Raw genomic sequence first — 14,943 nt, forward strand, 5'->3', positions numbered from 1 at the left:
TTTGGATGAAGATGAAATATTAATCTGTCCACATACGTTATTAAACTATTACATGGAGCGTCGTTACTTCTCCCCGTGTCACTCTGGACTCTCCCGCAGTGTGGGTGGAGGTGTGAATACAGTGATAAGAAGCAAGGTTCATGGGGACAGTTCATTCTCACTGTTCTGGAGGTAATACTTTTCTTCCACGGATCACAGTTGACCTCACAGTTATATAAATTGGTTTTCTGGGAGGCGGGAAAATGTCATCAAAACCAAACCGTCCTATTGGCTATTTGAGATCCACTAATAACGACATATGCTAAATATGGGAAAATAGTTTCTCTCCTATGTGACTTTTCTCATGTCTAACAAGATTTGACTTCTCTGTAAAACATTTCCCACATTCTGAACATGAATAAGACTTCTCTCCTGTGTGAATTTTATGGTGTGTAACGAGAAGTGATTTTCGTGTAAAACATTTCCCACATTCTGAACATGAATACGGCTTCTCTCCTGTATGAGTTCTCTCATGTGTAACAAAATTTGATTTATATCTAAAACTCTTCTCACATTTTGAACATGAATACGGCTTCTCTCCTGTATGAGTTCTCTCATGTCTAACAAGATTTGACTTCTCTGTAAAACATTTCCCACATTCTGAACATGAATAAGACTTCTCTCCTGTGTGAATTTTATCGTGTGTAACGAGAAGTGATTTTCGTGTAAAACATTTCCCACATTCTGAACATGAATACGGCTTCTCTCCTGTATGAGTTCTCTCATGTGTAACAAAATTTGATTTATATCTAAAACTCTTCTCACATTTTGAACATGAATACGGCTTCTCTCCTGTATGAGTTCTCTCATGTGTAACAAAATTTGATTTATATGTAAAACTCTTCCCACATTCTGAACAAGAATATGGCTTCTCTCCTTTGTGAAATTTCTGATGTGCAACAAGATTTGATTTACTTGTAAAACATTTCCCACATTCTGAACATGAATACGGCTTTTCTCCTGTGTGAATTCTCTCATGTGTAACAAGATCAGACTTTTGTGTAAAACATTTCCCACATTCTGAACATGAATATGGCTGCTCTCCAGTGTGAATTTTCTCATGTGTAACAAGAATTGATTTCCGTGTAAAACATTTCCCACATTCTGAACAAGAATATGGCTTCTCTCCTTTGTGAAATTTCTGATGTGCAAGAAGATTTGATTTCCGTGTAAAACATTTCCCACATTCTGAACATGAATACGGCTTTTCTCCTGTGTGAATTCTCTCATGTGTAATAAGATCAGACTTTTGTGTAAAACATTTCCCACATTCTGAACATGAATATGGTTTCTCTCCTGTGTGACGTCTCTCATGTCTAACAAGACTCGATTTATCTATGAAGCACTTCCCACATTCTGAACATGAATATGGTTTCTCCCCTGTGTGACGTCTCTCATGTATAATAAGATGTGATTTTTCTGTGAAGCACTCCCCACATTCTGAGCAGAAGTATGGATTCTCTTGTGTGTGAATTATTCTGTGTGTAGAAAGACCCGAGATTTCTGTCAACTCTTTACCACAGTGAAATCTTTCACCCCCTTTCTGACTTGTACTTGTGGTAACAATCTGTGATTGATCAGGAGAAGGTTCCTCATAATTAGGAGGATTATATGACAGATCTGTACTGTGAAGTCCTGGATGTACATTAAGGATAATGAGGTTTTCCCCTGAAGAGCGCTGCAGGATATCTTCATTCTCTAGTGGTAACATGACATTTTCAGTATTTTTACTGTGATTTTCTGTTAAGGTAAAAATGTAAATTTGTGTTATTTTTGCAAAATAAAGAGTATACAAACTTATAACTTTCACATTAGGCTGGGAGTTGATCCTGCAGGAAGACATACATTTTGAATCCAGTTCTGGCTTTTGCAAAAAAATAAAAAATGCACCAAAAACTGCATGTGTGATTCCAGCCTTAGGCCTCTTTCACACGACCGTTTTTTTTTTTTCCGTTTTGCGGGCCGTTTTTTGCGTTCCGTATACGGTCCGTATACGGAACCATTAATTTCAATGGTTCCGCAAAAAAACGGAATGTACTCCGTATGCATTCCGTTTCTGTATTTTCGTTTTTCAGTTCCGTAGAAAGATAGAACATGTCCTATATTTGACCGCAAATCACGTTCCGTGGCTCCATTAAAGTCTATGGGTCCGCAAAAAAACGGAATGCATACGGAAATGCATCCTTATGTCTTCCGTATCCGTTCCTTGCAGAACCATCTATTGAAAATGTTATGCCCAGCCCAATTTTTTCTATGAAATTACTGTATACTGTATATGCCATACGGAAAAACGGAACGGAAAAACGGAACGGAAACAAAAAACGGAACAACGGATCCGTTTAAAACGGACCGCAAAACACTGAAAAAGACATACTGTCGTGTGAAAGAGGCCTTAGAAAGCTTTTTACAACTTCATAACAAAGTTCAACCTTCTGATTTACACCCAACCATGACTTTTATTACATACAGTAAATCACAACTTAACAAAACGTAAAAATTTGAAAAGCCTGACCATGTCTGGCAGCCGGCCCTGCATTCCACCAGCACAATGTGCCATTCAACACCAAATGGACATCATTTTAACTCAAAAGGAGCATCTTGGTTTGGGGTTGGTGGATGGAGCATTGTGGTTTGTAGCTGCACATGATGACTCTTACCTTGTGATATAAGAGGCTGGTGCTCCTCCATCATGGCCTCCATGTACAGGTCCTTGTGTCCTTCTATATACTCCCACTCCTCCATGGAGAAATAGACAGTGACATCCTGACACCTTATAGGAACCTGACAACACAATGACACCGTCATCACCCAGACCCCTCCAGTGCTGTTACTGGAGAATTTCCCAGCATTCCCAGCAGTGTCACCTCTCCAGTCAGCAGCTCCATCATCTTGTGGGTGAGCTCTAGGATCTTCTGCTCATGTATCAGGGGGTGAGGGGGAGGCTCTGTGATGGAATGAGAGGTCCTGCTCCGCCCTCCTGATTCCTTGAGATGGATGATGGGAGTCACACAGTCCCCCGATGTCTTCTTCACTATTGTGTACTCCTGTGGATGGAGAGAGACACTTAGGGAATAAACCCTTCAGGGGCCATGTGCTCTGCTCCGGCCCTCTCCTCCTGGTACAACGTGCCTACTTACCTCCTCATGGCTCCTACAACATGACTATTGGTCACTGGTCACATGACACATCACTCACCATACTGGGGGCTGATCTTCAGGTTCTCATCACTTGGAAGGTCTGGAGGCCGTTCTCCAGGACCCTGGACTCTTCCTATCACTTCCTATGATGGATTCTCCTTCCCGATTTCTGACTTGTTACAGAATACAATAAAGAGGAGAGAAATCTAGAAAAGTTTACCTCTCCGCTCAGCAGGGAGATGATCTCCAAGGTGAGGTCTAATATTCTTCTGCTGATCTCCTTCCTGTCCATCCTTGGTGGTCATTCAGGAGAAGGCTCGTATTGCTGGTTTTCTTCATGAAGAAATAAAGGAATAAAGGTTAAATAAATGGAGGAGATGATTTTTTAGATTTTTTTTCACAAGCAGAGAAGGGGGCATTGATATTACTGGGGAGCACTAATGGGGCATTATTAATAATGGGGAGCACTAATGGAGGCATTGATTGATATTATTGGGGGGCACTACTAGTGGGGGCATCATTAATACTGGGCCTCTAATGGGGCATTATTAATTTTGGGGGGCTCTAACTGAGTCATTACTAGTACTGGAGGGCACTAATGAGGGCATACTTAATTCTGGGGGGTACTAATGGGGGCATTAAAATTACCTGGGGCATTAATATTACTGGGGGCCATAATGGGGGCATTATTAATTCTGGGGGGTACTAATGGGGGCATTATTAATACTGGTGGGCACTAATGGGGGCATTAAAATTACCTGGGGCATTAATATTACTGGGGGCCATAATGGGGGCATTATTAATTCTGGAAGGCACTAATGGGGGCATTATTAATACTGGTGGGCACTAATGGAGGCAGTAATATTACTGGGGGAACTAATGGGGGCATTATTAATTCTGGAAGGCACCAATGGGGGCATTATTAATATTGGGGGGCACTAATGGAGGCATTAATATTACTGGGGGCAGTTATAGGGGCATTAATATTACTGGAGCACTAATGAGGACATCATTAATACTAGGGGGCAATAATGGAGTCATTAATATTACTGGGGGCACTAATAGGGGTATTATTATTAATAGGGAGCACTAATGGGGGCATCAGCCCCTTAAGGACCCGTGCCATCCATGTACGGCGCTGGTTTCTGTGACTTAAGGACCAGCGCCGTACATGTATGGAGCACTGATCAGGCGGGTATAGGAGCTGCGCCCACCCGATCAGCGGCAGGGGTCCGGCAGTCACTGATAGCCGGACCCCTGCTGTATGCGCCGTCACCTCATCCCGCAAAAAATGAGCCCCTACCTAAGACAATCACCCAAAAAAAAAAAAAACATGCCTCTCAGACTATGGAGACACTAAAACAGGATTTTTTTTGTTCAAAAATGCTATTATTGTGTAAAACTTAAATAAATAAAAAAAAGTATACATATTAGGTATCGCCGCGTCTGTAACAATCTGCTGTATAAAAATATCACAACATGACCTAACCCGTCAGGTGAACACTGTAAAAATAAATAATAATAATTTAAAAAAAGTGTCAAAAAAGCAATTTTTTGTCACCTTACATCACAAAAAGTGTAATAGCAAGCGATTAAAAAGTCATATGCACCCCAAAATAGTGCCAATAAAACCGTCAACTCATCCCACGACAATGGTACCTACCTAAGACAATCGCCCAGAAAAAAAAACAAAAAACTATGGCTCCCAGAATGTGGAGACACTAAAACATGAATTTTTGTTTGTTTCAAAAATGCTTTTATTGTGTAAAACTGAAATAAATAAAAAAAGTAGACATATTAGGTATCGCAGTGTCCATAAGAACCTTCTCCATAGAAATATCACATGAACTAACCCCTCAGTTAAACACCGTAAAAAAAAAATAGGATCGGACTGTTCGATTATGGGCCGGACGTTCCGTAAAATGCGGAATGCACGCGGCTTTTTCGGTGTTTTATTTTTTTTTGCGTGGTATAGAATGGTATCGAATCAAATGTTGGTCTCATGAGAACCCGAGTTCAGATAATAGTCCACAATAAGGGGGACGGATTCCCCTTGTTGTCAAATAACACCTTGTCTTAAGCCACGCCCCCACAGCCACACCCCCTGCTGCTACTACTACTCCACCATCCCCCCTCACACCGCCGCTGACTGCGTCTATGACTGTCATGTGACATCAGACATTTCCTGACTTAACCCTTTACATCACATTTCACATCGGCCACATAATAGGAATGATGAGGACGTGAGAATATAGATGATGGGAGTTATCCGCTGACAGCGTCCTCCAGGCTCCTCCCCCACTAATGAGCCCTGGGCGGGGCCGGTCTCCATGGTAACTATCGGGCCCGGCCTGTGAGGGGAGGAGGGTTCTGGAGGACACTGGACGTTTCTGTATAAAAGAAAGGATTTCCCCCGAAATCTGAGAATTAGCAGCTGAAAACCTCATTCACACGGAGCAGATTCTCTCATCTAGCAGCGAATGATGACAACCCCCACTATCCCCACTACTCCTCCCCCATCATACTAAGCTGAGGAGCGGAGAAGGATTCCTTGTGTGTAATGGAGGAGAATCTCCAGAGGTGACATGTCTGAGCTCTCCACCACACTGTCTCCTCACAGCTCATCTTACCTGCAGGCTGGAGGAATGGCTGATACCAGAGAGAACAAGAGCCCTGACTACCGACCAGGACCTGCCCAGTATCTGCTGCACTGCCAGAGCTGAAGGACCTGCGGTGACGTCACCGTCATGTGATCAGGGGGCGGGGCTCAGCAGTGGAGAGGAGAAGAGGTGGTGAAGGACCTGGGGTGCGTCACTGTCATGTGATCAGTGCAGGAGGCGGGGCTCAGCAGTGGGGAGGAGAAGAGGTGGAGAAGGACCTGGGGTGCGTCACTGTCATGTGATCAGTGCAGGGGGCGGGGCTCTGTATTGACATGGATGAGAGGACTGTAATGATAATCATGTGACATTAGGGGGCGGAGCTTTACATGGAGAAGCGATGAGTCTAAAGGCTTTTCTCTTTCTATAGAGCCAAAACAATGCTGGGAGTTGTAGTTCTCTCCTCTGATATGCTATAATAACACCCTGGATATGCTAGGACTTGTAGTTCTCTCCTCTAATGCTGTAGCTGTGGTGAATTCAGCTGACTTCTGGGACATGTAGTTCAGTTTCGGGAGGAGAATGTTGTCCTTCCTGGTGCTGACCTCAAACCCGAGACAAAAGTCTTCTGCAGACATCTGAGTTCAGGGCGGCAGGATGGTTGGAAGCTTCCATCCCCTGATGACAGAGGTCGCCCGTCCCTCCTATGTAGACGACCTCCCACCCCGAGATCAGACCTTGTGCCCTCAGATGACAATGCTATGTGGGGGTTTCTGGCCTTTTCAGTAGAAGACATTGAGGAGACCACGATGGTGTGTAACGTCAGGTCTCATCTAGTCTGCAGCGGCATCAGATGCCCCAAAGAGGCGCTCACTAGGAACAGGCGGAGATTCCCCAAGAAGACTAGGGTAAGTAACGGGAATAGTGGCGGGATGTTTGGTCCACGCCCCTCTCACACTCCGCCCATTTATAACAAAATGGTGGACAAGACCAAACAACTCGTTAATTTCTAATGATAATTTGTTTTCCCTTAGTCCTAACAATGGCACAGATGGGGTATTCTGCCCCTGTGGACTGGTTAGGATAGGTGGAAGTTTTAATGAAATTATAAAAAAAACTGACATATACACGCCCTCCCTGCCCCCAATAAAGAGGGGCGTGACCCTCAGGACATTGTGTAATTACAAGTAGACAAAAATAACCACAATTACAAAAAAAAGGGGGGGAAATCTGTGTGCCACTGTTAGAAATGTGCCACTGTTAGAAATTAACGATTCCCTTACGTCCTAACCAGTGGCACAGATGGGGATTTAGCAACTAGAAACCCCCATGGGAGGGTCCTCATGCCTGGCGGAAGATAACACTGTCCGGCCAAATGAGGAATAACTATGTATTCTAGTATCCACTCTATAGTGTGAGATAAAAGTGGAGTGAGAACTCCAAGAAGCTGACTTACAAATCACGTCCAATGGGATCGAGCTTCTCTCTGCAAAAGAAGTGGCCACTGCTCGAGTAAAGTGGGCCCTTACAAATTCAGGGGGCTCCGAGCCCTGAGACATATAAGACTCCCGAATTGCCTCTTTAATCCAACGACTGATGGAGGGCTTAGAGGCTTTCCTCCCCTTATGGGCACCGGAAAAAAGGATAAGGAGGTTTTCATTCTTCCTAAATACCTTGGAGCGTTCCAGGTAAATCCTAAGACATCTCGAAATGTCGAGGGTATGGAGCCCTCTTTCCTCAGAGGAGGGGGGTGGAGCCAACGTTGGCAGGAAGATCACCTGGTTGATATTGTTAAAGGAAGGAACCTTTGGAATGAAAGTAGGCAAAAATTTGAGAAGTACCCGATCCTGCAGGAACTTTGTATAAGGCTCAAAGGCAGAAAAAGCCTGGAGTTCCCCAACTCGCTTTGCAGAGGTAACAGCCAACAAGAAGGTGATCTTCCAGGTCAGGAACTTGAAACCCGCCTCCTCAAGGGGCTCAAAAGGGGGAGATGATAACCCCCTGAGCACGACCGATAGATCTCAAACAGGGATAGGTCTGATTACTGTAGGCTTTAATCTTGAGGCTCCCTTCAGGAATCTCTTGATAAGGGGGTCTTGAGAAACAGCTCTGTTGAGACAAGCAGAGATTGCTGAGATCTACACTTTAAGGGTAGCGGGTGATAGCCCCTTGTCCAGACCGTCTTGTAGAAATTGGAGAATTATCGGCATTGAAGCTTCAGAGGATGTTTGCTGATGCCTAGTACACCAGGATGAAAAAATCTTCCAGATTCTGGAGTAGGCCTAACTGGTAGCTTCTGATCTGGAGTGCTCTAAGGTTCTCAAGACAGACCCTTATAGCCCTTCTATCCTTGGAAGGGACTGATCAACCTAAAGGCCGTCAGGTTGAACACTTAAAGATTTGAGGAGATCTGGGTGTCCCCCGACACCAGTACTCTCTCTGGGGGAAGCCTCAGAAATTGACCCCGACTCATCTGTAAGAGTTGGGTAAACCAAGCTCTTTTCGGCCAGTATGGGATAATGGCGACGACTGATGCTTGGTCCTGCCTGATTTTCATCAAGACCCTTGGTATCAAGGAAATTGGAGGGAAGATGTAGGCCAGCCTGAACCTCCATGGGATTGACAGAGCATCTATAGCCACCGGGTTGTCCTCCCTGTAAAGGGAGCAATATCTCTCCACCTTGGTGTTGAACCTCGTTGCCATGAGATCGATCTCTGGCATGCCCCACCTGAGCGTTATCTCCTTGAAGACCTCTGGATGAAGTGACCATTCTCCGGTTGGAAGACCTCGGCTCTGGCGGTCCGCGATCACATTGTGAACTCCGTGAATGTGAACGGCTGACAAGTGGGTGAGGTTTATTTCTGCCCAATCCAGTATCACCCCTATCTCTCTCAGGAGACTTTGTGACCTCGTGCCTCCCTGCTTGTTGATATATAGTACAGCGGTCATGCTGTCTGATTGTATCTTCACGGCCTTCCCTCGAATGGAGGGAGCAAAAGGAAAAAGAGCTAGTCTGATCGCTCTGATCTCCAGGAGATTCGATGACAATAACCTCTCCTGAGGTGTCCAAGTTCCCTGGACTGTCTTGTCCTGAAGATGCGCACCCCAGCCTACTAGGGATGCGTCTGAAGTAAGTATGATCCAAGAGGGCTGGATCAGGGACTTGCCGTCCTTGAGTTGGGACTACCACCTTAGAGAGGATCGGACTTTGTAAGGCAGGGAGAGCACGGAATTGAGTCCCACTGGACTGTGATTCCACTTGGCTAGTACTTCCGACTGGAGCGGACGTAGATGCCATAATGCCCAAGTTACCGCTTCTGCGGTTGAAGACATTAGTCCCAACATCTTCATCCATGTTCGAATCGTTACCTGTTTTGGTACAGAGAGAGAACGGGCTGTTTGTTGCACGGATTGCCTTCTTTCGGGAGTGAGATGAATCGTCATCCTGACTGAATCCACCATGAACCCCAGGAACCTTACCGAGGTGGCTGGTTGAAGTTGGGATTTGTCCCAATTGATTATCCATCCCAACTGATGCAGGAATGTAACAGCCTGTTGGATGTGTTGGGACAGGATCGCTTGGGAAGGAGCTCTGAGGAGCCAGTCGTCCAGGTATGGAACTATGCTCAGGCCCTGAAGCCTTAGAGCAGCCACCACAGAGACCACCACCTTGGTGAAAGTGTGTGGGGCTGAAGAAATCCCAAACGGGAGGGCCACAAACTGAAAATGTCTTAGGACCCCCCCATGTTTACCGCGATCCTTAAGAATCTTCTGGACCCAGGATGGATGGGAATATGGAGATAAGCATCCTTGAGGTCTAAGGTTGCCAAGCAATCTCCCGGCAAAAGAAGATTGGTCACCGACTGGATAGTTTCTATACGGAACTTCTTTTATTTTATGAAACGGTTGAAGAACCTCAAATCTATAATCATCCTCCAACCTCTGGTATTCTTGGGTACCAGGAAAACTGGGGAGTAGATACCTGTTCCCCTCTCTTGGAGAGGAACCTCTTTTAAGGCCCCCTTCTGAAAGTATTCTAGCACGTAATTCTCTAGAATCTCTTGCTTGTTGCTGGGAAGCAGCCTTGTTTGGACGAACTTGTCCGGGGGCGGACTGCTCAAGTCCACAAGGTAGCCCTGAGAAATTATGCGCAGGACCCAACTGTCCTGGATATGATCCTGCCAACAAGGTAGAAAATGCTGTAGGCGACCGCCTACGGGAATGTGGGGAGAAGGGAGCCTGGGATTTCCAGTCAGACCGGCTAAATACCAAGAGCCTCGAGGAGGCTCGCAATCAGAGCGCTGAGGGCTTCTTGGGGGGTCTAGAGCCCAGAGAGGATTTTCCTCCTCTACGGGAGCCCCAATCCCTTTGGGCTCTGGGTTGAGGTTCCGACCTGGAACCAAACCTCTTGCCCCGACCACGAAAGGACTGCTGGGGAAGGGACTTGCCCTTCTTGTCCGACAGCCCCTCCATTATTTGGTCAAGCTCTGCACCAAAAAGTTTGCCGGGTTCGTATGCCATGGCACAAAGATTGTGCTTTGAAGTCGTATCGGCCTTCCATGGTTTCAACCAAAGCGGACGCCTGCCCGCGGTTGAGAGGGCCATGGATTTAGATGCCAGCTTCAACTGTTGTGGAGCTGCGTCACACAGGAAGTCTATGGCAAGGCTGGCCGTTTTACATGAGGCCAGAATGTCGTCCCTAGAGACCCCCTGGTCTAGGTCAGATTGAATCTGGGTGAATCTTGTTTTTAGGAAATTCGCCACTTCAGAAGAAGAAATCGCGACTGAGGCAGAGGCCGAAGCTGAGGAATAAGCGCCTAAGGGCGCAATCCGCCTTCCGATCCATTGGATCCTGCAAACTTGACCCGTCGTCTGATGGGTTTAGGGTCCTTCTTGAAAGCTTCGCAATCGCCATGTCCACCTTTGGGACAGGCCCCCAAGAAGATACCTGATCCTCTTTGACCGGAAATACTGCCCTAAATCTTTTGGTCAACACTGGACCTTTCTCCGGCTTTCTCCACTCCGTCTTCATCAGAGACAGTAGAGAGCTATCTGTTTTAAAGGCCCTAGGCCCCTTAGAGGCAGAGGATGAGGCTTCCCCCGGATCAACGTCCTGGTCCCCCGACCGGATGGATCTCAGTAGCCGCTGGGCTTTTTCCAGTGGAAAAAAATATGAAAAACCGTCCTCCTCAGAGGAGGAAGAGGCTGAACCGTCTCTTGTATCCTGAATCCCCGAAACCTCCATCGCCCGATGGGGAGAGGGGGGACGACGGCGTTTAGCACCCAGGGCATCTTTCAACTCTTCTATGGAAGTGTTCACTCGGTTTATATTGGTCTCCATATAGCCCTTTACCCAATCGACAACGTTGTGGACCGTCGGCTCCAGCTGGGGGAGTGTCTTGGCCCTACAGGGTGGGCACCGGGAAAAATCGTAGGAGTCCTCCAGCACGATCTGGCAGTCATGGCACTGCAGGTGATGTCTCTTGCCAGCGGACTTCCTGCTGGGCTCTCGATCACCGTCCCCGGTAGAAGACATGGCTAAAAATAGAAGAGATATGAATTAACCATAAATTCAAGAAAAAAAGACCTTTAACAGCAAGCTTCAGGATCTTTACCCAGAAGATCCTAGCAAGGTCAAAGAAAAAAGGCTTATCAGCAATATCAGAGGATTGCAAGTAAACAGTACTAGCAAACCACACACACGGACAATCTCAAGGTTGACAGAAATCTGCGCTCCAGGAGACTGAACCTGGAGCCTCACCACGCTTAAATAGCGTGTTTGGGTGCCAAAACTGAAGCTCCGCCCACTAAAGGGGCGGGGTAAAACTTTAAAGCCTACTCCTTAAATTTATATAAAAACAACCTCTGGACCCCAGAGAGGGACCCTAAATCTGATAAGGGCTCAAAAGAACCCTAAACATAGAAATTATTCCCCGGCCGAAGCAGCTGCAATCGGCCGGAGAAAAAATGGAAGTGACGTCACTTCCGCAAGATGGCGGTGCCCAGCAGAACATTGCGGGACGCCGTTACTGCCGCTTCAGACCTCGGAACGAGGTAAGGCCGAACGCTCAGCATAGATCTCAGGCGGCAAAGAAGGAGCGAAAAAGCGCTCCCAAGAAATATGAAAACACTCTCTCCACCGCTAGGGATGGAGGAGTAGCCACCCGTCCTGTCTTGTCCGCAGGACAGAAAAAAACACGATGTCCTGAGGGTCACGCCCCTCTTTATTGGGGGCAGGGAGGGCGTGTATATGTCAGTTTTTTTATTATTTCATTAAAACTTCCACCTGTCCTAACCAGTCCACAGGGTCAGAATACCCCATCTGTGCCACTGGTTAGGACGTAAGGGAAGAGCTACTTGTGCAAATGAAAAGTGACTTTACGGCTCCGGAATTCAGGCTCCGGGGCTTCATAAATCACCCAATTGTCTTTAACCCCATAAGGACCAGGCCGTTTTTTGCAAATCTGACCAGTGTCACTTTATGTGGTAATATCTTTAAAACGCTTTTACTTATCCATTCTGAGACTGTTTTCTTGTCACATGTTGTACTTCATGACACTGGTAAAATTGAGTCAAAATTTTTAATTTATAAAAAAGAATACTAAATTTACCAAAAAAAATTGTAAATTTCAATTTCTCTACTTTTATAATAGCTAGTAATACCTCCAAATATAGTTATTACTTTACATTACCCATATGTCTACTTCATGTTTGGATCATTTTGTGAATGCCATTTTTTTTTGGGGGGGGGGGGACGTTAGAAGGCTTAGAAGTCCCCAAAATTCAGAAAATTTCCAAAACACACTTTTTAAGGACCAGTTCAGGTCTGAAGTCACTTTGTGAGGCTTACATAATAGAAACCACCCAAAAGTGACCCCATTCTATAAACTACACCGCTCAAGGTATTCAAAACTGAGTTAACAAACTTTGTTAACCCTTTAGGTGTTCCACAAGAATTAATGGAAAATGAAGAAGAAATTTCAGAATTTCACCTTTTTGGCAAAGTTTACAATTTAATCCATTTTTACAGTAACAAAGCAAGGGTTAACAGCCAAACAAAACTCAATATTTATTGCCCTAATTCTGTAGTTTACAGAAACACCCCATATGTGGTTGTAAACCGCTGTACGCGCACACGGCAGAGCGCAGAAGGAAAGGAATGCCATATGGTTTTTTGGAAGGCAGATTTTGCTGGACTGTTTTTTTGACACCATGTCCCATTTGAAGCCCCCCTGATGTCCCCCTAGAGTAGAAACTCCAAAAAAGTGACCCCATTTTGGAAACTACGGGATAGGGTGGAAGTTTTGTTGGTACTATTTCAGGGCACATATGATTTTTGGTTGCTTTATATTACACTTTTTGTGAGGCAAGGTAACACAAAAAAGCTGTTTTGGCACCTTTTTATTTTTTGTTATTTACAGCTTTTATCTGACAGGTTAGATCATGTGGTATTTGTATAGAGCAGGTTGTTACAGACGTGATTATACCAAATATGACTATAGTGTCTCCATATTCTGAGAGCCATAGTTTTTTTTAATGTTTTGAGCGATTGTCTTAGGTAGGGTATGATTTTTGCGGGATTAGATGACAGTTTGATTGGTACTATTTTGGAGTGCATATTGCTTTTTGATCGCTTGCTATTACACTTTTGTGATGTAAGGTGACAAAAAATGGCTTTTGACACCGTTTTTATATTTTATTTTATATTTTAATTTTTTACTGTGTTCACCTGAGGGGTTAGGTCATGTGATATATTTATAGAGCAGGTCGTTATGGACGTGGCAATACCAAATATGTATACTTTTTGTTTACTTAAGTTTTACACAATAATATTTTTGAAACAAAAAAAAAGATGTTTTAGTGTCTCCCTATTCTGAGAGCCCCATTTTTTTTTTTTTTTTTGGGTTGTTGTCTTATGTAGGGGCTCATTTTTTGTGGAATGAGTTGACGGTTAGATTGGTACTATTTTGCAGGGCATATGCCTTTTTGATCGCTCGGTGTTGCACTTTGAGTGATGGGAGGTGACAAAAAACTGTTTTTTTAGCACAGTTTTTATTTAACTTTTTTGACAGTGTTCATCTGAGGGGTTAGGTCATGTGATATTTTTATAGATCCGGTCGATACGGACGCGGTGATACCTAATATGTCTACTTTTCTTTTTTTCCCAATTTTTTACAATTGTTTTTTACTTTATTTTGGAAAAAGGAAGTTTTTTTGTTTGTTTTTTTACTTGAAACTTTAAAAAAAGATTGTAAAACTTTATTTCTTTAACTTTTTTTTTCCACTTAATTTTTTTATCCCACTCTGGGACTTCAACTTTTGGTGGTCTGATCCCCTTTACAATGCATCACAATACTTCTATATTGTAAAGCATTGGCTCTAACTGTATTACACAGTGTAATGCAGGGGGCTGGATCTCACAGGCCGTCACGGAAGGCAGCTACGATGCCTAAGGAAAGATCGGGCTGCCTTCCCTGCCATCGGATCCCCGTCACAGCAGCATGAGGACCCGATGGCTGCTTCCTCTATGCACGGACATCGCACGTGCCACGGCACATCAAGGGTTAATACGCCAGCATCGGTGATTTCACCGATGTCGGTGCATGCAGCAGGGATCCGGCTATCAGTGACTGCCGGACCCCTGCCGCTGATTGGGCGGGCGCATCTCCTGCACCTGCCCGATCACCGCACCGTACATATACAGCGCTGGTCCTTAAGTCACCGACATCTGCGCCGTACATGTACGGCGCAGGTCCGTAAGGGGTTATGGAAGTACTAATGCTGAGAGCTGGAGCACATACCATGCAGAAGGGATGTAAAAAAAAACTGTCGATTATTGGCTGCAGCAGACGTCTTAAAGGATTCTCTCTAAGAAAAGAAACCGCATAATGGTGGTCTCTCTGACAGGGTGGCGAGATATCTTACCCTCAATTTGATTTCGGAGGTTTGCCATAAGTGTCGGGAATTGCTGTCGATTCGGGGCTTTACTCAGGTCAGTCCTGTATGGAGAAATCCTCAATTGCCTGAACTGTTTCGTCTGGAAGGATTCTCTCCATGGGAACGGAAGGGTGTGAGGTTTCTATACCAGCTGCAAAGAGAGGCTGTGTTTAAATCATTTGAGCAACTCAGGAATGGGTTTGCCCTCCCTCATACGGCCTTTTATCAATTT

The 14,943-nt window shown here is 45.1% G+C and overlaps 1 protein-coding gene and 1 long non-coding RNA gene across 3 annotated transcripts in view; both read right to left on the minus strand.

Moving 5' to 3' along the window:
* Window positions 1–301: 301 nt before the first annotated feature.
* LOC120992023 (zinc finger protein OZF-like) overlaps window positions 302–14,943 on the minus strand; it is a 90,214-nt gene continuing 75,572 nt past the window's right edge. The window contains exons 1-2 of one of the 2 annotated variants that reach the window (XM_040420786.1): window positions 2,697–2,752; window positions 302–1,779 (exon numbers count right to left, since the gene is read on the minus strand). In XM_040420786.1, coding sequence (XP_040276720.1) covers window positions 302–1,779; window positions 2,697–2,739 — 1,521 coding nt within the window. In that variant the 5' untranslated portion in view covers window positions 2,740–2,752. Of the gene's footprint in view, window positions 1,780–2,696; window positions 2,753–14,943 lie in introns of those variants that run through there. The other variant, XM_040420785.1, reaches the window with a different exon arrangement.
* Window positions 3,047–5,865, minus strand: LOC120992061. The gene is made up of 3 exons (XR_005776904.1): window positions 5,807–5,865; window positions 3,397–3,509; window positions 3,047–3,083 (listed from the first exon to the last, which is right to left on the minus strand). It is a non-coding gene; the product is annotated as an uncharacterized LOC120992061 (long non-coding RNA).

The sequence above is a fragment of the Bufo bufo genome, chromosome 2, assembly GCF_905171765.1.
Source record: "Bufo bufo chromosome 2, aBufBuf1.1, whole genome shotgun sequence".
Classification (NCBI taxonomy): Eukaryota; Metazoa; Chordata; class Amphibia; order Anura; family Bufonidae; genus Bufo; species Bufo bufo.